Raw genomic sequence first — 24,265 nt, 5'->3', positions numbered from 1 at the left:
GGAGCACTTCTTGGGGTCACTAGTGGTAGTTTGTAGAGTTCCATGATGTTATTCGAAGTTGATGGTATTGCACTCATACAAACACCATGGAAAGTACACAGGAACCACGAGACATCACTTTTTACCACCATATGCAATTTACTGGAAAGGTGAATTGCTCATGCAGAAATGATTAGTGTCACACAGTGTTTTAGTGCTCACTGCCATAGCAACAGGATGTGGTCTAAAATTAACTGTTATGCATTCTGTTAGGACTTAAATACTGAATCGTTATGTTTGTTTTACATTTCTCCCGACTGTGAATGTTTTCCATGTTTGGTGTATAAGTGCTTGTGTGTGTAAGTTTTGATAAATTTTTAACTTTTTATAAGAGATTTTTATGTATTTATGGCAATAAATGATAAACTAGACTAGTACCTTACCTATATTTTATGCACTCATGACATACCTAACTTTTCTTAATTTTTCAGTATTTCCAGGCTCCATGATTCAACTGCAAGTTTTTTCAGATTCTTGAACATCTCCAAAATATTTTCCCATATATTTATTGGAAAAAACCCTTGTATAAGTGGACTTGCACAGTTTAAACCCATGTTAAGGGTCAACTATGATAGCCTTCATAATCATCATCATTTCATCTAAGAATTTTGACATGTAAAATAACATAAGATGTTTACTTAAGTTACATTTGGAATGCTTACCTGTATTTGAAAGTGAACATTCACGGAGTAATAGTTAATCCAGGTTATGTGCCCTTGTCCCGCTGACTTGCTCTTGTTAGCTTGGTGAGATGATAGCTGACTGTACAATCATGTAATCATTGATGATGCACAATTTTTGAGAAGTTAGAAATTATATTCAAGGGTGCCTGGGTGGCTCAGTGGGTTAAGCCGCTGCCTTCGGCTCAGGTCATGATCTCAGGGTCCTGGGATCGAGGCCCGCATCGGGCTCTCTGCTCAGCAGGGAGCCTGCTTCCTCCTCTCTCTCTGCCTGCCTCTCTGCCTGCTTGTGATCTCTGTCAAATAAATAAATAAAATCTTTAACAAAAAAAAAAAAAAAAGAAATTATATTCAAGTAGTTGTTTGGTGATTTGGCCTTCCTGAGATTGAAATCAAGCAGCAGATGTTGAATGGAAGGCAAAGACCAATCCCAGTGCTTCCCTCAATGACCTTTGCTGTCTATGGCTTCTTAACTGCTGGCTTTGTGAGTGCTTACAGCACTGTTGTTTTACTGGAATCTCTTAACAAAACAGCGATGGAGAAATGTGTGGATGAAAATAGTGTGATCTGGTTTAAAATGAACCAACTTGCCAAACTTTCACTGACAATTTGATATTTTTCATATATACATGTGCTTGGTAATTGTGGACCTTTAAAAATACAATAAGTAGGAAAGCATGACTTTAAGGTCATGTTTTAGTTATCACCTTATTTCACAATTTTTAAAATTGTCTAAAATGTTATTAATTGACTGCTAGCCAGATCCTCATTTGGCTGCTGAAGAAGAAGCTAAAAGATTGGAAGAACGACAAAAACAGGCAGCACGGGAGAGAATGGAACAGTATCAAAAGGCTCATGCGCGGGGATTTCAAGCAATGAAAAAGATCCATTTGGCTCAAGTAAGAATTCTGGCTGAGACCACTGCTGGTAGACAGACGGCCTGATAGACTATATAGCACTAACTGATTAGTGTAAACGGTTTCAAAGTATAGAGGTATGAAGATTGTGAAAGTAACAGTCTTTGACTCCCAACTTTTACCTCCTGTTTCAAATTCAGATTGGGTGAAGCAATTGTCATAGTATATTGCTGTTCTAAAAGTTTTTGTCATGATGAATTTATTAAAAGTTTAATATTTTCATCAGACAGAAATGGCCTGAAAAGAAATTAATTGCTTTTCCCATTTAATGAGTTGCATTTGTGCTCTGCAGATTCTAGGATTCTGTTTATTAACTCTTTACTGTGCAGAGCACTTGTTGGCTTGGCAGAGTATTGATTCAAAGGTGGAGTCATGATCCTGGCTTTCCGGGAGCCTTGAGAAATGTCATAAAGCCATACAATATGTATAATGAAGACTGGCTTATAATTTTAGCTTCACTTCTCTCCTGCTTATTCAATTCAGTGAGTGTGTATCCTGAAACAAAGCATAAAAATGATTCATTTTCAAAGTCAGACCATTTCTTCTGTATTTGATTAATGCATTTGGATGTTTCAAACACTTGTAAAGAGTGAGTTTTTAAGTATTTCTGTGGGAATTACAGGCCTTAAAGTTCATTGGTGTAATTTTAACTGATTTATACATGACCTCCCTTAAATTTTTTAGATTTTATAAACTGGGAATAAATTATGACTAAAATAACTGATTGTCTGAATTATTAGCAATAATTCTCATCGAAGATTTAAACCAATAGGAAAAAGTGTGAAAAGCAATCATAAACTGAATGCATTCTTCCATAAATCATACTGTTTAGTGGTTAAGAAGGTAGACTTCACAGACTAGCTTTTAAGGGCAAAGGCCATGTGGTTGGGCCAGTGAAATTGTAACACACAGAGAAAGCTGCACGGTCATGCTAGGTCACACATAAGTGACCAATTGAATTACAATTTACCTTATAGTAGACATTTGAACCAGCCTATCATCTTGGTCAGAATTGGCACCCAAAAGGTACCCAAAGGGCGGGGTCCATACTTATTCGTAACTAGGGAGACAGTATGCATTCCCCCACTGATCCAGTGTCTCCACCTGGCCTGACCCACCCTTGTATTTTGGCTTTGTTACCTGGGGCTGGTTTCCCTGACTTGTTTTTGAGTAAGTCCTTTGGGGACAGGGGGGTAGGGATAGTTTAAGGGTTAAACAACAAGGTTATTGTTTAATCTGGATGGAAGCCTCTGGCTAAATAGGTCCTTACATATCTGGCTAAATCCTCAAATCAGGGGTGAGAGGTCTTCCCTTATCCTTCCTCACTTGTCCTTCACCACCAAAATATAGTTCAATAACCTCACTAAAACACTGTATTTAAACTTTTATATTAGCCAGCTCTTTTGAGGTTAAAGATATCCCCTTTCATCATGGGGATTTGTAAAAGTGTGAAGTGACAAATACTTGGTAGGCCAGCGGCTGTGGATCTTGGTGCTTGCCTGGGCCTGTTACATACATGCTGCTGGCTGCAGGGAGAACTGGAACAAAGTGCATTGCAGGAGCCATGGCAGCTCATAGAGACTGTCCCTTCCCAGCCATCCTGAGAAAGGAGACCTGTACGCAGCAGACAATTTGGAAGATTTGTGGTCTAACTGATACTATCCTTCCATAATACTAACATAGTACTAATTACCTGTGTCTTGATCTCTAGGCTAAGAGTAAGATTGTGTTTCTAGCATCTCACGTGGTATCTGGGTTTCAGTATGAAACATTCAGACATGAACTATTCAGAATGAATAGTTAATGTCTTTTTGTGGCAGAACACAGGAGGGACAGGGAGAGAAGTCCAGTCCCTGTTAGTCACGATTTCTCCACTTTTCCCTTCCCGTTAATGTTATTGACTAAAGTCTGTGACTGAACTGTTGTTGATTAAGTCCCTCTGTTCTTGAAGACTCAGGAGAAACTAATGAAAGAACTCAAACAACTCCAACAAGAGGACCTGGCACGTAGGAGACAGACTGTGGCACAGATGCCACCACAACTCATTGAGCTTCCATACAAACGCAGTGAAATGAAAGAAGACTGGCAGAGAGAGTTGGAATTTGCCTTTGAAGACATGTACAATGCAGACAGGAGTAAGACTCTTCCACATTCCATACGGTTTCAGCAGTGCTTCTAAGTATTTGGGGGGGGGGATACATTTGTATTTGAACAAAGCAGTTTTTATTTTGGGATAAGTTTTCAGTTTGAAAGACGGCCTCATATTTTAAACTTAGAGTGATAATGGCCTTTAGTGGGACAACTGGGTGGCTCATTTGGATAAGCATCTGCCTTTGGCTCAGGTCCTAATCCCAGGGTCCTGGGATCGAGTTCACACATTGGGCTCCCTGACCAGCAGGGAGCCTGCTTCTCCCTCTGCCTGCCATCCCCCTGCTTGTACTCACTGTCCCTCTCTCTCTTTCTCTCTCCCCCACCCCCAAATAAATGAATAAAATCTTTTTAAAAAAAAGGGGGGGGGGAAGTGGCCTTTAAAATTTTATGCTCAAGTTCTTTTTAGTCATTTCAGAATGGAAAGCTCTCTCTCTCTTTCTTTACTGAGAAGTGAAAGGAAACCTGATTTTGCACCTTGAACCGGAACCTTTGCCCACTGTGACTGATCAGATCCAAGATGAAGAACTGGACCTTTCAATGGAACAAGAAAGTTTAGGAGAAACTGAAAATAGTCCAGTTACAGAAGCCGAAACAATATGTTCCAGTGAAGCAGAAGGTAAAACTCCTTTTGAGCTGAACATTACCATATTTCCTAGAAAAAAAATGCTAGTAATTTGCCAACAGGAAATTCTAGTCTAATTATAGTGCATACAAATGACTAATACTAATGGGAGTGATGGAAGAAGGAAGCCATGTTTCTACATTTTCTTCATTAAAGATCTCTGTATACATATGAGGAAAGTCATTTTGTTCACATATACATATAATCTGAAGACTTTTAGGTTAAGTTAGATGCCCGATTCTGAATTCCTTTGAAGGCTCAGCATTGTTTTAGACTTTGATCAAATCACCAAAGATCCTACTGTATTAATTAGTGCTAAGTACTTCATATACAATGATGAGTAGCACAAACTTCAGTCTATCTTCTAAACTTCACCTCTGTCCCACCATTCTTGGCTGTCCAATAGCTACTTAAAACTCCTGTATGACGATACATTTAAACCTCTCTTGCTTACTGGAATCTTGTCTTCCTCATGTTAGTGAATGATAATATTTAAGCCAGACCAGTTAACATTACCTATAACAACTCCCTCTTTACTTCACGTCTCCTTAGAGATCAAGTTCTCTTTATTTTGATCTCTTTTCTCCCCCCCATACCTACAAACACTGCCTTTGTTCAAAACCACTCAAGCTTTCTTAATAAATCTTTATCCAACACTGTGGATAGGTAGCCCTTGGAGGTTCCAGCTTTATGTGGGTCTCCTGTTCGACTCCTCAGGTGAGACTCCTAGTAGACTGTAGGTTCTTTCCCTATCTCCTGTGTCTAGACTGCTGTCTAAACAGTGTAAGGTTTGTCAGAAACATCAGAAGATGGGTTCAGGGTTCACATCCTCCAGAATTCCAGTTATACTTTCTTTCTGGCCTCTGAATAATCATTGATTTCCTCACCAGATCAGCAGTGCCTTTAAGGAAGATACTTTTACTATTTCATCCAGCTTTTTTCAGTTTTTAAGTTGGGACTAATACTCAGATCTCTAGTTTGTCAGAATTGCAATTCTTGCTTTATGTCAAGGGACAGTTACTTTTCAGTTCCTGCTGATCGCATTTGGAATTGCTCATTCGATGTTGTCAGCTCTCTTGACTTTTCAGAAGAATCTAGGAATCCCATTGATTTAAAAGATCCTTATTTTTAAGTATAGGTTACAAATTTAATTTCTTAAGTATGAGTGAGTCACAGACTAATAATGATTAAAAGAAGCCAGGCAAAAAAGAATACCTGAGTATAATACCATTTTTTTTTTTTAAGATTTTATTTATTTATTTGACAGAGATCACAAGTAGGCAGAGAGGCAGGCAGAGAGAGAGAGAGAGAAGCAGGCTCTGCACTGAGCAGAGAGCCCCATGCGGGGCTCGATCCCAGGACCCTGGGATCATGACCTGGGCCGAAGGCAGAGGCTTTAACCCGCTGAGCCACCCAGGCGCCCCTATAATACCATATTTTTATGAAGTTTAAAAAAAGGTAAACAGACAAAACTAATCTGTTCTTGAGATTAGAACAGTGGTTTAGGGGTGTACTAAGCAGGAAGGGGCATGAGGGAGCCTTCCAGGTGCTGATAGTGTTCTACATAATGGTCTACATAATGATCTGGATGGTGTCACATAGGTATATGGAAAATTCCTCAAGCTGTACTCTCAGATTTTGTGTACTTTATTGTTTGTAAGTTAAAATTAAGTGTTTGGGGGTTTTTTTGGTTTTTTTTTTTTAAGATTTTATTTATTTATTTGAGGAAGAATGAGTGAGAGAGAGCATGAGAGAGGAGAAGGTCAGAGGGAGAAGCAGACTCCCCAAGGAGCTGGGAGCCTGATGCAGGACTTGATCCTGGAAGTCCGGGATCATGACCTGAGCCAAAGGCAGTTGCTCAACCTACTGAGCCACCCAGGCGCCCTAAAATTAAGTGTTTTTTTAAAAAGTTTGTCAGACCAAACTATAGTTTGCCAGTTTTCAACTTTAGGGGACTTCTTAGATTTTATTCCTTAATTAAGCCAGAGAAGTATGTATTTGCAACACAGTTTTGTCTCCTTAGAGAGCTGTTTGTAGTGTGCTGAGTTTTGGTATTGTACCATCAACCCACAGGGAAAGATGTTTGGGGAAATAACTGAAGAATTTTGTTTTTAACTGAAAGGGTTCTCTTTATGAAGATAGGTGGGAAAAAAGTTCTCTGGATAGTGCAAGAAATAATTTGGGAGAACCTGATAGGGTTTTAAGGTTATAACTAGTAATGTTTTCCTCTGTAGCTTACTCAGAAGTACAGAACCATATTTGAGACCCTTCTCTAGGATAGAGTATAAAACCTTACAGAACATATTTTGAATGCTAATTTCACACAAGTTAATTAGGTGATAAGCATTCTGTCATCATTTAGTAAGCAGAATAAACCTCTCTGTGATAAATTTTTAAGCTTGAAATCGGTGTTGCATGCATATTGTTGGAAGATGGTTGAATTTTGATGCCTTTATTTAAATATAAATTGAAATTTATTTTTGGTTATAAAATTGCCATTGGGGTCAAATATAATTGTATATGTTGTTAAATTATAAATGAAAAATATAAAGAAATACAAAGTTGTGCTTTTATCTTAACTAGTGTTTGTGGCACTTGCTAAGTATAATAGAATAATTTGCTTGGTATATAATAGGTCCTGAGTAATTTTTTTTTTCTTTTCTTTTAGTTCCCTTGGCAATAAAGACCCACCAGGTCCCTTCAAAAATTCTTTTTAAAAAATTATTAAATAAGATCCGAAGCCAAAAATCTCTCTGGACGATTAAATCCATGTCTGAGGATGAAAGTGAAGTGATTACAGCTCTTAGTGAAACTGAGAGTAAAGCACCAACAGTCGAATCAGGAGGAACTGTTGGCGAGGAGAGGACGTCATCCTCTGGGCAGGAACAAGGTGCTGCTCTCCAAGTGTCTCATTTTATAGCACACAAACCCTTTCTAAGTTGTTTGAAAAGATGCTCATTCCTGAAACATCAAAGAGTAGTGGTCTAAAGAGGAAAATGCTTAAAGCCCATAGTACTGCTACTTCAAGGCAGTAAATGTTAAAAAACCTTCATAAACCTTCTTCCAGGCACACTTTAATGTAGTTGTAGTACTTATACATGGTTGCCTTTTGAAGAAGATGGGTTTGAACTCACGGGTCCAGTTACGTAGGGTTTTTTTGCATAAAAATAGTAGATTTTTAGAGGTTGTGACAGTTTAAAAAACTCACAGAGAACCTGCATAGCCAAAAATCACAGAAAAAATTAAAAAGTTAGGTATTTTAAGAATATAGCATGTGATACACATAAGATACAAAATATGTGTTAATCAACTGACTTTGTTATTGGTAAGGCCCCCAGCCAACCATAGGCTGTTAGTAAAGTTTTTGGAGAGTCAGAATTTGAAGTGGGATGTTTGGCTTCTAACTCTGGCATTGTTCAAGGGACACTGTATATATTAATAATAGTCCAGTATAACTGACAAACCAGAATTAACAAATTTGTTATTGTTAAAACATTTAGCCAGTTTCTAATTTTACTTGTTATGTTTTGTGCTATTGTAAACATCCTTTTAGCAGTCTGCCTATATCTTTATTTCCTTAGGAAAAACTCTTAAAAGAATTCCTGAATCAAGGGATTCTTGAACAGGTTAACAGTTTTTGAATATAGTGTATTGTGTGTTTATTTCACATTGCCACCAGAAATTGGGTTTCTTGTCACTCGTAAAGGTTTTTTTGGTAGACAAAAAGGCTGTTAAATAAATATCCAGAAGTTACAAAGGTCAAGCAAGAACATTATCTGGGGGGCTCCTGGGTGGCTCAGTGGGTTAAAGCCTCTGCTTTCAGCTCAGGTCATGATCCCAGGGTCCTGGGATCAAGTCCTGCACCGGGCTCTCTGCTCAGCAGGGAGCCTCCTTCCCCTTCTCTCTGCCTGCTTCTCTGCCTACTTGTGACCTCTCTCTCTTTCTCTCTGTGTCAAGTAAATAAAAAAAATCTTTAAAAATTTTTAAAAAATAACATTATCTGGAGTTACAGACTAACAAATGCGTCGTGGTAACATTCTTCGTTTTTTTGTTTGTTTGTTTTCTTTCCAAGAGTTTTGTCTTTTGTCTTTTTTTTTTTTTTAATGAGATTGGATTTGTATGGAAGTATTTTGCTACCAGGCTTCTAAAAGAAGTGACTTACAGTCTGTCTAGATTTTGGACTTTATCCTAAGTACAACAGGAAACCTGGAACTAATCTCTTCACTTGACCTCTTGACACAATCCTCTCAGTTTTCCTACCTTACTGGCTCCTCCTTTGTGATTTCTTTTGCTGCCTTTCTCACCTCTACAACCACTAGTCATTGCTCCCAGAACTTGTTTCTTAGGTCCTTTCACACTCACTAGTTGAATGCTAATGCCACGACTTTACATTATCATCTTTATTCTCATGACATCTGAGTGTCTTTCTAGCCTTGACCTCTCCTTTGAACCCCACTCATTTATTTAAATGTCTTTTTGACACCTTACCTTGTAATCACATCTTATACTTTTCCAAAAGTGAGCTCTTAATATCCCTTCCTTTCCTCCCCTTGCTTTTCCTGCATATACTTCCTCATTTCAGTACGTGGCAGTAAAATTCTCTTACTCAAGTCAAAAAGCTTGGCATTCTGGTTCCCCTTTTTTATATCCTACATCCAAATCATTGTACATCATGTTAATCTCACCCTCAAAACCTATCTACAGTCCAACCAGTTCTCACCACCTACCATCCTAGTTTAAGCTATGTTTCTTGTCCAGTATAGATTCTTGGCAGTAGCCTCCTAACTGGTCTGTCTGCAGATTTTGCACCTCCCTGCTACGATCTAGCCCCAGAATCATCCTGTTAAAACACAGATCACAAGTCTCTCCACAGGGGGAAGCCCTCCAACCCAGTTCATTCAGTTAAAACCAAAGTGCTTACAGTGGCATTAAAGGCTTGTATGATCTGCCTGCATATAAACTCTCCCACCATTGCTTTTACCCTCACTTTCTCTAACTTCATTTTCTACAACACCTCCCTTCCAGACTATTCACCATAGGCACTGGCTTCCTGGCTAGTTCTCAGGCACACCAAACATGACTAACGTAGTCTTTGCAAATTGCTAGTCTTTTTGAATGGATTGCTTTTGTTTATTTCTGTGCCTCACTGTCACTTCCTTCAGCTACTTGGTGAGACATGGCTTTCTCAGCAAGGCCTTCTCTGTTTACTCTGTATAAAATGCCAAGTTTCTACACTCCTTCTCCCATACCCTTCACTTCCTGTCACCTTTACCCTGCTTTTTCTCCATAGCTCTTACCTTCACACCTTCCATAGTTCTTACCAGCATCTTCAGGACCATAAATGTACTTTCTTGGCTTATTTGCTTCTTGACCCTTTCTTCACCCAATTTGTCCTCCAATTCCATTGAAGGTAGGAACTGGGTTTTCTTCATTGCTGTATTCCCAAGGCAAGACCAGTGCCTCGTACATAGAAGATGCCTAATAGTTTTTGCTGTATTGAGTAACTTAAAAGAAGAGTGGTTTGGAAGTCAAGTATAGATACGATGTTTAAAGCCACCAGCATAGGGGAATGCTTTTAGGAGAAAGAATTTGGTGAGAAGGGGGCTTCTGAGACCATCTGAGGGACTCCAGTGTTTAGGAGATGACTAAAGAAGGAGCAGACAGCAAAGGTGGTAAAAAAAAGAGTGGCCAACAAAGTAGGAGAGAGTATGGTTTCAGAATTCAGTAAAAGGAGGCTCTTTGATTTTCATTCCATTACTAGGCTATTTTTTTTTTCAAAGGCCCTGTACAAGTTGGCTTCTCCAGCATCATTTTGCTTCATTCATTCTCCCCTTGTCTGACTACATCTCATATTCATTCCCATACCTCCCACCTTCTTTACCTGACTGAATGCTCCTTCCTTACCTTTCAGATGTCTGCCTTCATGTCATTTTCTAAGACAAATCTCCCCTGAGCCCCTAGCCTACTTCAGATTATCCTGTAATACTCCACTACATAATCCTTTCTTTCTCTGATAACAGCACTTATCAGTTACTAGTTTTGTAATTTTTTCTTAGAATGATTATTTAATGTTTGTTTCCCCACTTGCCCTGTCAAACCTCCTTTAGGCCTTTTTGAAATTTACCACTGTACCGCTGCCTGCAGCACCTAAGTAGGAGCTGCAGGAGTGAGTGAGTGAGTGCTCGGTGCAGAGTTCCGGATAACCCTGGTGCGGTCCAAGAAACTGCTTTAATTTTCCTTCTCTGTTCTGATTTCAGCAACAGTAAAAATCCTATCTAAAAATGGCAGGGATACATTGACATTCCTTAAGCTTTTCTTTTTAAACTTAGGTGCCTTGCTTATTCTATTCTTTGCTTTTCCCTGGAGTTTGAAACTGTCAGTAAGGCTTTATAATCAATTCTTCCTTTTTTCATTTTGGTTTACAATTTTAGTCTCCCACCTGTCTTCTTACATTAGGCTCAAGTTTAATGGATAAAATGTGCAGTCATCTGGAATATGACTGGATCTTAACTGAATATGACAGTTGGACCAAAATTGAATTTTTAATCTGAATGCAGGTTTTTGTTACTTTGTTCAGATTTAAGCTTACAGTGATAATATGTTCCTAATAATGTATCTGCTACAGTTGCTGAAAGTGATACTTTAACAATTGACTCTGGACCACTTACTAGTGAAGAGAAACCACTTTCATTGGATACAGACTCTGAAAAGGAACAAGGTATTTTTTAAATCACATTCTCAAATTAAACTTGGTCAACTTAACATTTTTTTCCTTATAAAATTACATATGTGATAAATGAATAAAGAGAATTATAGCAGTGTCAGAGTTCTAAATTACTGAAACTAATTTTTGTTTTGGGGGTTCTCTCAGAAATGAAGGAAGCTCAGCCTATTACAGCTGTAGCTCAGAGTTCAGTTCTACTTCATCCTCAAGAAGAAGCATCCAGAATTAGAATGGCAGCAAGGCAGAAACAGGTAATCTGAAATTTCTATTTTTGGAGGTTTCTTTCTTCTCCTAGGTTCTATAATTTTGTGTGATCAGTGAAATTTGTCTTACTGTCTGGCTGCTTTTGATACTATTGTCTTGTCTTACTCGTTCAACTGATAGAAGATACTTCATCTTTGCTTATACTACTCATTTTGCTGTTACTGCATTCTGTTTTGTAATACTTTTGTTAAAGACAGAGACGGTCATTTTTGAAAATTCTACTTACTTTGCATCATTTCTGGTGCAGTGCTTTATACATAGTAAGTGTTCAATAAATATTTGTTGAATTCAAAGCTACGCTTTATATATTTTATATTTTATATTTTTTGAAAAATAATATTTCAGGGCACCAGGGTGGCTCAGTGGGTTAAGCCTCTGCCTTCGGCTCAGGTCATGATCTCAGGGTCCTGGGATTGACTTCTGCATCGGCCTCTCTGCTCGGCAGGGGGCCGGCTTCCTCCTCTGTCTCTCTGCCTACTTGTGATCTCTCTGTGTCAAATAAATAAAATCTTAAAAAAAAAAAAAAGAAAAGAAAAATATTTCAGACCAAAATTGTTAATTCATCCTCCTTAACTATAATTTGGTCCCATCTGCTTTAATACAAGATTTTTTTTTAACACAGATTTCCTTGAAAGAGACTAACTGTCACTAAGCTGGTTAGTTTATAGTGATAGTTTTTATGAAAATACAGCTGGAGAGTAAGAATTCTATAAACCAGTATTTCTTCTCAGATATCTAAGTGTTTTCTAATCAGTGTTCTAGAGCAGTATTGTCCAATAGAGCTTTCTCTGGTTATGTGAATGTTCGATATCTGTGTCCCATTATGGTACCTCCTAGCCACAGGGGCTATTTGATTACTTGAAATATGACTAATACAGCTGAGTAATTGCACTTTCAGTTTTATTTAATTTTAATTCATTTAAATTTTAGGAGTCATATGCAGCTAGTGACTATTCTATTGATGGTGTAGTTCTAGAGGTACTACAGAACTGTAAATGGTCTAAGTTCAGTGGCTCTTATGAAGTGAGGGAAAGTAGGGAAGAAGCAGACAAGAACTCAGCTGTGGCCACTCTTGCCTGATTAGGAATAAGCAAAATACCAGATTGAGACTTTTTTTTTTTAAAGATTTTATTTATTTGACAGAGAGAGATCACAAGTAGGCAGAGAGGCAAGCAGAGAGAGAGGAAGGAGGAAGCAGGCTCCCCGCCGAGCAGAGAGCCCGATGCGGGACTCGATCCCAGAATCCTGAGATCATGACCTGAGCCGAAGGCAGAGGCTCAACCCACTGAGCCACCCAGGCGCCCTGAGACATTTTTTATTTTGAAAACAAGATCATTCTTCATTATCTGTAACAGAAGTGTTCCTCTTCATAAAACTTGCCATACTTTCCTCATTCTACTTATTCAGTAAATACTTTTGTTATGTGTATTGTAGGGACTGAAGTAGGTGCTAGATTTAGCACACAGCCAGTTAGACTAGTCCCTGTCCTATGAGGCTTGGAGCTCCTCTGACATGTTCTCATTACTTGGATGTGTGTGTGTGTGTGTGTACCACTAGAGTTTATGTGTCAGCCCTCTGCTATGGGCTTACCGTCTGTTTCACACCTCACATTCTGACCCAGAATGTTGCTCAGATGTTATTTGGCTCCCAGATAACTGCACCCCTTTATGGGTATGCCTAGAAGTCAAATTAGTTGTGAGGCCTTGTTATTTAATTTCTTAAGTCCTTTTTCTTACTGAGAACACCGCAAAGTTAAAGATGCGAAAACAGAATTTGGCTGAGCATTGTTTGCTGCTTCTGTGGGGATGGGTCTTGAGTGATGAGATAGGATTTACTGTGCTCCCACGCGCACTCACAGGAAGTAGGAACAGTTAATGGGTTTATTTTTTTCCTTCCCCTTCTGCCTCTTTTTTCCTTTCCAGTCTTTCTCTCCTTTCCCCCTTTCCAGCTTACCCTCTTCTTTCCTCTGGCAGTGGCAATAACAATAACAGATAAAACATTACCACTTTCTTCAAGATTAACTGGTATTCTTGTTGATGAGATCTGTTTCTTTTCAATGTAATTCATATAAACTTTGCTTTTATATGAGTTTTGTTAATAGATATTAGTTTTTTTGTTACTTAGATAATGGAAATAGAAGAGCAAAAGCAAAAGCAGTTGGAATTACTTGAACAAATTGAACGACAGAAGTTAAGATTAGAAACTGATTGCTTCAGGGCTCAGCTGGAAGAAGAAAGGAGGAAAAGAACACAACAGATTGGGGTAGGATGCAGGAAATCTCATCCCTACATAGATTATTGGGGGATAAGAAAATATGAGTAGTCGTAGTATTCAGGAAAGTAGAATGCATTTCTAATTTTTATTTGGTAATTTTTTTTCTTTTAACATTGTATGTATGTGCATATGTAGATAGATACAGATATATGTATATTTTCATCTTTCAGTTTTTAGAAGGTACCAGTATATGTGACCTTGATTTATAAGTAATGTGTATTTTGAGCTCTTGGACATGGTACTCAAGGAGAATGGTGGGTTACTTCATTTCTTAATAACGGAAATGCCAGTCTTTTTTTATGAAAAATAAAGCTATATAAAAGTTACATTGTAGAACTTCAGTGTATATAAAATACTTTAGTACTTGTTTCTGGATTTGCCTTTTAATTAGTAGCTTTGTCTTTTATTAGGTTGGCACTGCTCCAGCACCATGCACTGTAACTTATGATGAAGATAATCATAGGCAGATGATTCATAACTATCAACATCAGCTTTTACAGCAGAACAGGTATTAACTAGGTTACAATTTGTATGTGATATACTGTGTGGCTGCCTCTTCAGGGTTTATTATTTGGTTTATATGAAGATCCAATCAGGATTCCCTTAGAACTACAGTATATAGGTTTCCCAAAGGTCAATATGAATGTTACCCTGTTTTCATCATGATAATGACCATCCCTAAATTGCTCTTTGTTAAATTTAATGTGTAGATGAGAATATAGAGCATTTTTTTCATCAAGCAAGAATAATGTTGGGTGCCTGGGTGACTCAGTGGGGTAAGCCTCTGCCTTCGGCTCAGGTCATGATCCCGGGGTCCTGAGATCGAGTCCCACATCGGGCTTGCTGCTCAGTAGGGGACCTGCTTCTCTCTCTGTCTCTCTTTCTCTGCCTCTCTGCCTACTTGTGCTCTCTCTCTGTCAAATAATAAAATCTTTAAAAAAAAAAAAGAAAGAAAGAAAAAGTAATGTTTGTTTTTTTGTGTTTGTTTTAGGTTTCACAGACAGTCTGTTGAAACAGCCAGGAAACGATTACTTGAATATCAGACTATGTTAAAAGGAAAGTACTCATCTGGGTTAGCCACTTCACTGACATCTGATTCTGTTAAATCAGTACTGCCACAGAATACTGAGAGACCCACTGTTATATCAGAGCATTGGTATCAAGGTCAGAGACCCAAGTTGAGTCCTAACAAATATCTGCCTGTACCATCCATACAGATCTCCAGATCAGAAGAAGATCATTTTCAGATTCCAAGACAAAGTCTCTTTCCACAAAGACAGGTAGAAATAGACATGGTAATCAATTCAGATGTTTTAAAAGCCAAGCAGTCTTTGGAATCAAAGGAACAGCCTAAGCAGTTCTCACGGAGTGAAGTACAACAGAGAGGCTATAAATTTGTTCATAAAGATTCTCATATACTTTCAAAGCCTTTGTCACATGATAGGCTGCTAATAATACAGGGTCCTAAAGAAATAGCTGAAATATCTCGGGCAACAACTTCTCAAACTTTAGATCCCCAGCAGAGGTTCTCAGAGAACAAGGAAAGTATACCCTCCAAGCTAACTAAACGTTCTTCATTCCAGCCAGCGGCAGCTGAGCATGCTTTTAGTTCTCTGCCTGCTACAGTTGAATCTGGAAAAATCCAGGAATCCTTTGTAGCCAGGAACAACAGTACAGTTTCTATAAGTCCTTCTGTAATCAGCCACATGCAGGGTAAGTCTTTGCCAACCTCAGAAAATATCACAGCCCACCTGGGTAATTTGAAGGCTCTCCAAGAACAGTTAGACCTACAGAAGGAGGTTCTTCGGTCAAGACAGGAAGCTCAGGAACGATTGCTTTTGTACAAACAGAAAGAATTGGAAGGACAAACTGGCCTCTCTGTCTCCCTTCCATTAGTATCTCTGGATTCATTCTCTACACTGCCTTCTGCCAGAGCTGAATCGGGGAGCATCCAGGAATCTTCTCCAACCAGGGATGATACTGCAGTTCCCTTAGGCCATCTTGGGGTCCCACAACTTCCGGATAGGCTTTGGAGTTTTTCACAACCTGTCTTATCACAGCCAGATAATTTTAACTTTCTCCAAGAACAGTTTCATATTCAGAGGGACAGCCTTCAGGCTAGGCGAGAAGCCCAAGAGGTGTCATGTGTACATAAACAGAGTGAATTGGATGGAAGAATATGGTCTGAACAGACTGCGTCCCCTTCTCTCCCTTCGCAGGTAGCTCAGCATACATTTACTTCACTTCCTTCTACTTGCACTGGAAAGATCCAGCTGCAGTATTCATCTGAGAGCGTGAAGGGTCTTCTCTCAAGCCAGTCTGAAAACCAGAAATCTCGGGATGGGTCTTTGAGTTTCCTACAGCAGTTCTTCCCTTTGCATGATAGTTTGCAGTTGCTCCGAGAACAAGTGACTACACAGAGCAATGCCCTTCAGGCCAGGCAGGAAGTCCAGGCAGAATTGCTTCTGCATAGACAGAGGGATTTGGATGAGTCTGGGCAAATGGGTTCTTCGCTTCCACCAGCGGCTGCTCCATCTTTAGTTGCTTCACAAGCTTCTGCTAAAGCTGAACCTAGAAGAATTGAGAACTTTGATTTATCTGAAAAGGAGAGTGTTATTCCATCCAGTCATCCGGTAATCCCAGCATCTCAGGATGGGCCTCACAGTTTTCCACAGCATAACCTGCCACGGCAAGAAAATTTGACAGCACTCCAAGAACAGTCGCATACACACAGGGTAATGCTTGGTGCTGAACAAGAAACTCGGGAATTTGTACACAAACCACATGAATTAGAGAAAACGGTTTCTTCTGAACAGACTAGCACCTCTATATCCCTGTCCCGGGCAGCTGAGTCTGAAAGATGCCAGGAGTTTATGCCAGGCAAGAGTGACGGTGCAGTTCCCTTAAGCTCTTCTACGATCCCGAGGTTTCAGGAAAGATGTCTGGGATTTTTACAGCCTACACTACCTCTGCAAGATAACTTGGAGGAACACCAAGAATGGCTGGACACAGAGAAGGCGGCCCTTCACTTCAGCCAGAAAAGCCAAGGAAAGGTATCTTTGGAACAAACTGACTCCTCATTCGAGCCCCAGGTAGGGCAGCCTTCATTTACTTCGTTACCTTCTGCTGAGTCTGGTACAACTCAGGAGCCTCCTTCAACTGAGAGTGACAGCAAAAGTCTTTCAAGCCATCTTCAGATCCCACAGTTGCAGGATAGGCTTTGGAGGATATCACAGCTTATTCGGCCTCAGCAAGATAATTTGAAGGCGCTCGGGGAAAGGTTAGCTACACAGAGAGAAGCTATCATTCAGTCTAGACAGGAAGCTCAGGAAGAATTACTTCTGCACAAACAGAGTGAGTGGAAGCAAGGAAGATCTCCTGAGCATGTTGGCTCCTCTTCCTTCTCACCCCCTGTTGTACAGCATTCACTTGCTTCATTACCTCTTAGTGAATCTGGGAGAACCCAAGAACCTTGTTCAACTACGAGTGATAATACAGCTTCCTCAAGACATTCTGAGAAACCGGGTCTGCCTGATAGGCATTTTGGTTTATCACAGCCTGTTTTACCTGAACAAGATCACTTGATTGCACTTCAGCAAGAACACTTGCATGCACAAAGCAATTCTCTTCCGTGTGGCAAAAAACCCCAGAAATACTTGGTTTTGCCCAGACAATATGAATTTGAGGAGAAGTTATCTTCTGAGCATTTTGTCCAGCTTCCCCATGGTGATTTGAAAGTACTTCAGGAGCAGTTAGAAATACAAAGAAAAGCCATTCGATCTAGACAGGAAGTCCAAGAAGAATTAATTTTGCAAAGACTAAGTAAATTGGAGAAAAGGGTATCCTCTGAGCAGATTAGCTCTTCATCGGTATCCCAGGTAGCACCACCTGTTGCTGACTCTGAAAGAATCCAAAAGCCTCTTACAACCAAAAGTGACAGTACTGTTGCTTCAAGTCACTCCAAGATCTCAGCATCCCAGGATAGACTTCCGAGTCCATCACTGCCTGTTCTGCCTTCACAGGGTATTTTGGCAGCACGGTTGGACTTCGAGAGGGAAGTGGTGCATTCTAATGAGAAGGGCCAGGAAGAACTGTTAAACAATCAAACAAAATCGATTGCAAGTGAATCTTGCGAGCATCCTATTCCCTATTTGTTTTTACCCACAGAAAAGAAGCATCCATTTATTCCACTCCCTTTTGCTGAAGTTAAATCTAAAAACCATGATGAATTGTATTCATCTAAGAATGAACAGGCAGCTCTCTCAAGCAATTCCATGACCCCCAGACTTCAAGATAGACTTGTGTGTTTTTCACAACCTGTCTTAACTCTGCAAGATAACGTAGGACTTCAGAAGCAGTTGGATCTACAAAAGAAAGTTCTGCATTATAGCCACAAAGCCCAAGAAGAATTGCTTGTACAGAGACAGACAACACTGCAGCAGCAGGTACAGAAACATCAAGAGACTTTGAGGGATTTCTTTAAATATAGTCAGGTATGTATGAAACTTGAATACCTAGAAATTAAATTGATGGCGGTAACCCTACTCAGACAAGCTAGAAATTTTCTTAAATTTCGGGCCTAAATAAATTCTCAGTTACTGAGAATAAATGGTTTGACCTTAACTGCTTTAATTTTCTACCTTAAACAATGTAGAAATTAAAACACTAAAGTTGATTCTACCTTGCATGGTGTTCATAAGGTTAGTAGTTGTTTGAAGCCCAGCTGATTTCAGCCTTAGTTTGACATAGCTAAATGCAAATGCTGTTAAAAACGCAGGTTGTCACTTGAAGTTTTATTATAAAGGGCTTTGAGCTTGCCCTAAGATTAAATTGCAGGGGCAAGTGCGTGGCTCAGTCGGTTAAGCATCTGTGTTCAGCTCAGATCATGATCCCAGGGTCCTGGGTTCGAGTCCCCTGTCGGCCCCCTGTTCAGTGGGGAGTCTGCTCCCACTGCCCCTCCCTCCCACTCGTGACCTCTATCGAAAAAAAATAAATCTTTTTTTTTTTTTAATTTAAATTGCAAAATAATTAGCAGAATTTCTTCTATGCAGGTAGCAAGTCTTGTGCTTTCTGTATAGCACTTTGTTGACATTTGTATTTGAATCAAAATTAGTACCACCTTTTTCCTTAAGTGACAATATCACTGTCTGTTCTAAAATTGACTTGATTTTAGGCTAATAGGCAGTTAGATCTGTTGTTACTGAATTGGTGAGAAGACTCTGGCAGGATCACCTTGATGTTTGTAGTTTCTCTGTGGGGAGATGAGTACATTCTCCTGAATGTGAATCTATCCATTTTATTTTGTTTTTATTTTTTTTTTAATATTTTATTTATTTGACAAATAGGCAGAGAGGCAGGCAGAGAGAGAAGGGGAAGCAGGCTTCCTGCTGACCAGAGAGCACAATGCAGGGCTCTATCCCAGGACCCTGGGATCATGACCTGAGCCGAAGGCAGAGGATTAACCCACTGAGCCACCCAGGTACCCCTATCCATTTTATTTTAAAAAGCCACTTCCTGAGTCTATGATTTAGCTTAAATAGAATTCTATAAATCCTTTAACATTCAAGAGAAGGCCGAGTTGGGTTCATGAGAACTTGAGTTATAGGGATTTCCTGGTCATTTTAAGGAAAAAGTAATGGGGAGAGAAAATTAGGGAGGAGTACAAAAGTATAATGTCTTACTGGAAGATACAGTGGAGGTTAAATTTTTAAGTTCAAGCCCTGTGAAAGGTGCTTTTCAGTGGAAGTCTCACCTTTTCTGTATTTTAGAGGCATTTCGCATTTTTTAAAATCTCTGAAGTTGTAATATTGTGATTGATGGAACTATTCGATTGAGGTTCTTATTTAAGAAGGGTGATACGCATCTGGTGAATTCTTCACATGATCCCTCATCTTGTGTCATCCCCACCCTCAATTGCCCACTTCTTCAGATAAGTAAGCCCACAGCTGAAGGTGATACAGAAACTCAGAAGCTCAGAGAGTGGCTTCCTGTTCTCCAAGATCTAGCAAGGGCTGATCAGGAAGGCATCAGTCCTGCGAATAGGAGCAACTCTGGTGATAATCAGCTGCTTTCAGAAGAGAGTGGTGCCCAGCAAAGTGGTACGATAACTCCCATTTTTTTTTTTATTGTAACTATCCTGATTATTCTTTGCTTTCACCTCCAGCAACCTGCTGGCTGAAGGAAAGTTTGTAGTATGTTAACAGATTGGTACTGTGCTCAACTTTGTCACTTACTTGATAGGTGAGCATCTGGACAAAGAACTGGGCAGAAGATCCTCAAAGCCACCTGTAGCAAAAGTGAAATGTGGATTGGACTTGAACCAGCATGAACTCAGTGCTATACCAGAGGTAGAGTCACCAGCAAGTGGCAGAACATCTATACTAGGTAATACGGTTTGATAAAACAAGATTTTTTTAATAGTTTGCCAGTTTTCTACATTTTTTCACAATGCTGAATTTTTTGTCTTGAAGAAACAATCTGTGAGTATTGGTGAAAAGAAAATAATGGTTTACATAAACAGTATTTGGACTTGAATGTGGCATTAGGTAACTAGTTTTTTCTCATATGTAGTGAAAATCTTTTTACTGTAGGCAAAAATTCTTCAGTATCCTCTGCTTCTGACACTCTTGCTTCATGTCTGCCTTCTAAACTGTTTCTTTAGGAGTAACTCTATTTTCTTTTCTGCTTGGCTGCTTTCCTTTTCTTTCTTTTCTTTTCTTTTTTTTTAAAGATTTTCTTTTTTCTTTTTATTTATTTATTTATTTAACAGAGACAGAGATCACAAGGAGGCAGAGAGGCAGGCAGAGAGGCGGGGGGAAGCAGGCTCCCCACTGAGCAGAGAGCCTGATGCGGGGCTCGATCCCAGGACCCTGAAATCATGACCTTAGCCAAAGGCAGAGGCTTAACCCAGTGAGCCACCCACATGCCCCACTTGGTTGCTTTTCTACTTCAATACCTTCACTGCTGTTTTCTTACATTTTTATAGGATAATTATTACTTAAAATCCTGGTTTTAAGGACAGTTACAAGTATATTTCTTCTCTGTACTTCTTCTAGATGCAGTTATTAGGAAGAGTGCTCCCTGCGATCTTTAGTAAATAGCCCTATTTGAATTTCATAATTATTTTTAAAATTCAGACTCAAATGATGAAACTTATCAAAGCACATCTTTTTTTAAGGGGGAAGATTGTCTTTGTCACTTGAAAAGTACATAAGAGTATAATATTAACAACTACTTTGGTCTTAAGCCATAAAATATTATACCTTTGTTTCTGACTTGAAAGAATTAAGGAAGGTAGAGATTCAGAGTAGCTCTTAAGAATCAGTCCCCTTGGGGTGCCTGTGTGGCTCAGTTGGTTAAGCCGCTGCCTTTGGCTCAGGTCATGATCTCAGGGTCCTGGGGTCGAGTCCGCATCGGGCTTTCTGCTTGGCAGGGAGCCTCCTTCCTCCTCTCTCTCTTTCTGCCTCCCTCTCTGCCTTCTTGGTCTCTCTCTGTCAAATAAATAAATAAAATCTTTTAAATTAAAAAAGAAAAAATCAGTCCCCTTTCCGCTTCCTTATTGTGTCTTATGGAAGTTGTAATAATGATTTTATTTATTCCTTAGCTTTGAAAGATTCTATTTTGCTGTCTTTGGCAAACCACAGCTCTCTGGGAATTAGTGCTCTCCCTAATTTAGAATGCGCCCTGGGAAATTCTCACCATTGACTCCCATGTTTTTGTTTGTTTGTTTGTTTGTTTGTTTGTTTTATTCCTGTGATTTAATGGGTCATGTTTGAGAGTGTAAAAATGTCATCTTGCCTAAAAGGGAAAACTGCATAGCATATAGCTCACCTTTCACCACCACCTCCTTATCCTTGAGCCCTCTCTTTTCAGGGACAAGTACTTAGATGTAAAATTTTTTTTTTTTAAGATTTTATTTATTTATTTGACAGAGAGAGATCACAAGTAAACAGAGAGGCAGGCAGAGAGAGAAGGAAGCAGGCTCCCCGCTGAGCAGAGAGCCCGAAGCAGGCCTCGATCCCAGGACCCCAGGATCATGACCTGATCTGAAGGCAGAGGCTTTAACCCACTGAGCCACCCAGGCGCCCCTTTTTTTTAAAGGTTTTATTTATTTATTTAACAGAAATCACAAGTAGGCAGAGAGGCAGGCAGAGAGAGGGGGTAGGCAGGCTCCCTGCTGAGCAGAGAGCCCGATGCAGGGCTTGGATCCCAGGACCCTGAGATCATGACCTGAGTCGAAGGCAGAGGCTTTAACCCACTGAGCCACCCAGGCGCCCCATAGATGTAAATCTTGATACTGCCCTTATCTTTATCTCTCCAATACCCAACAAAAATCACCAGTTCTCAGTTCTCTTTGTTCAGCTCTGGTATCTGTCCACTTGTTCCCACTCCCTCTCCTGAATGCAGCCTATTATTTCTTCTTGAGTGGCTACTATAGCTTCCTAAGTCTCCCTGTTTCCAGCCTTGCTGAACTCTAATTTTCCCATGGTACATTCTGAGTAATCTCTCTCTGCATCTCTGTGTTTGAAACTCTTCACTGGGCTTCTGTTCAGTTGGAGGAGTAAGTCTAATTTGAGTCTGAGTCTCCAGCTTCAACCTGCCAGGCCCTACCTGATCTTGCTCCTCCCTTCAGGATGGGGCTGATAAAGGGCCCCTTCACTGGTAAAGTGGGCCTGAACTATTAAGCTTCCCTCTCTTGGGCCTTTGGGAACTTTTATCCTAACCTTTATCATACTTCTTGGTAATACTTTTAGTTAAAATACCACAAGCAGGGGAACCTGGGTGGCTCAGTGGGTTGGGCCTCTGCCTTCGGCTCAGGTCATGATCTCAGGGTCCTGGGATCGAGCCCTGCATCGGGATTTCTGCTCAATGGGGAACCTGCTTCCCCCTCTCTCTCTCTGCCTGCCTCTCTTTCCTACTTGTATACTCTCTTTTTCTGTCAAATAAATAAATAAAATCTTTTAAAAAAATACCACAGGGAAATGGTTTTAAAACACAAATAGAAGGGCACCTGGGTGGCTCAGTGGGTTGGAGCCTCTGCCTTCAGCTCGGGTCATGATCTCAGGGTCCTGGGGTCGAGACCCGCATCGGGCTCTCTGCTCAACAGGGAGTCCTGCTTCCTCCTCTCTCTCTGCCTGTCTCTCTGCCTACTTGTAATCTCTGTCAAATAAATAAAATTCTTTAAAAAAAAAAAAAAGGCAAATAGTGCTAAAAGTTTATAACATGAAACAGCATTTTTTCATGCCCCTACCTACTGCTTACCCCTTAACCTTACCAGAGGCAGCCACTCTTTAAGTCTTTTATGAGTTTCTTCTTATATTTACCACATGACTTCGCAATGAATTTTAGGAAAAATTAAGCTAAATTACCATTATGCTAATGTATAAATGTTTTTCACTGCTAAGGTAATTAGTGTTGTAAAACTTTCTTGTATCGTTTCCTTTTTTTAATTTGCTTGAAGTTTCTGTTGCCTATCTGTCTTCTAACACTAATATTTCTATCACATACCTCTAATAAAAGGTGAGATCACACCAGTTTCTCTGTGAAACACCTTCCACTTGAAAGTTGGGGAAGCTCTATCATGTGTTCTTAATAAGGGTGTTACTGCTTCCAAATAGGACAAGAATTGGCTCTTGGGGAGTTGAAAAGTCTTACTCTTTATGTACCAACGTATAGGTGTACATAAAAAGATAAACAGTATCTGTAGTTATTAAAATTTCATGGCAGTAGGAGGCATGTAAAACAAAAGATAATGGCTACAGACTCCTTGGGCAGGCGATGACAAGTCCTGTTGAGAAAGACTCATCCATATTGATCTTCCAGTTTCTTCTGTAGCTCATTTCTGCTTTTGGTTTTTCTTTCTGGAAGAATTTTCTCAATTTTTTTCTAACTTATCAATTTTCATTTTGACCATCAAATTGCAGTTTCTAAAAGTTTGCTCTTTTTCTGGTTCTGTTTTGTTTTTCTTTTTTCATAGCATGCTGCTGTTATCTCATGGGTGTAATGTATTACCTGCTTTGAATGTATGTAGTGTTTTGTTTGTTCGGGTTGCTGTATTTTCTCAGTTTGTCTGAATTCTTCTGTTCCTTTTTATTTGTTTCTCATTTTTCAGAGGTGTTTCTCTAATGTCTTGCATATTTGAGTCGGATGCTGAAGGCTAATTAGAAACTGTAAGCAGGGGCCTTGTTTCCTGCTGAACTTCATTAGAAAAGGGGGTGTCTCACTGGGTACCCTCAATTTAGTATCTGGAGTTCTTTTCCTTAAGGCAGTTCAGAGTTTAATTTCTTTAAGATCCTCCAATCTTGAAACAAGTCTGGTTGTTGCTATCGTGGAGCCAGACGTGGGAGCATCTGCATTGAGGTACGCACTGGAATACCCCTAATTACCTTATGGCATTCTCACTGCTTTCCACCGCTGCTTCCTTTTGGCACCAAGCCCCGTTTTCAGAGTGTACTGGATTCAGTTTCTCCAGAGAATTAACCTTTAGTCTTCTGTGGGGATGATGCTGAGGGACAGGGATCCTAGGAGATGGGATGGCTCTGTTCCAAGTAGATATTTCTAAACAGTCTCCTTGACTTCCATTCCCTGGTGACAC

At 39.7% G+C, this 24,265-nt stretch overlaps 1 protein-coding gene across 30 annotated transcripts in view; it reads left to right on the top strand.

The window, feature by feature from the left end:
- Positions 1-24,265, top strand: part of CEP295 (centrosomal protein 295) — a 53,979-nt gene that overhangs the window by 17,355 nt on the left and 12,359 nt on the right. For 7 of the 30 annotated variants that reach the window (XR_014299007.1, XR_014299008.1, XR_014299014.1 and 4 more), the window contains 11 exons: positions 1,478-1,618; positions 3,588-3,771; positions 4,239-4,403; positions 7,078-7,299; positions 11,035-11,127; positions 11,281-11,384; positions 13,522-13,659; positions 14,082-14,179; positions 14,663-18,164; positions 19,601-19,769; positions 19,912-20,055. Coding sequence is in view for 20 of the 30 variants with exons in the window: in XM_082684092.1 (XP_082540218.1) it covers positions 1,478-1,618; positions 3,588-3,771; positions 4,239-4,403; positions 7,078-7,299; positions 11,035-11,127; positions 11,281-11,384; positions 13,522-13,659; positions 14,082-14,179; positions 14,663-18,164; positions 19,601-19,769; positions 19,912-20,055 (4,960 nt within the window). In the remaining 10 variants the exon portion in view is untranslated. Of the gene's footprint in view, positions 1-1,477; positions 1,619-3,587; positions 3,772-4,235; positions 4,404-7,077; positions 7,300-11,034; positions 11,128-11,280; positions 11,385-13,521; positions 13,660-14,081; positions 14,180-14,662; positions 18,165-19,600; positions 19,770-19,911; positions 20,056-24,265 lie in introns of all 30 variants that reach the window. The other 23 variants (XR_014299009.1, XR_014299010.1, XR_014299011.1 and 20 more) reach the window with 8 other exon arrangements.

Source organism: Mustela nivalis (genome assembly GCF_964662115.1).
Source record: "Mustela nivalis genome assembly, chromosome: 9".
Lineage (NCBI taxonomy): Eukaryota > Metazoa > Chordata > Mammalia > Carnivora > Mustelidae > Mustela > Mustela nivalis.
The sequence above is the reverse complement of the archived record's forward strand: the minus strand, read 5'-3'. Positions and strand labels throughout refer to the sequence as shown.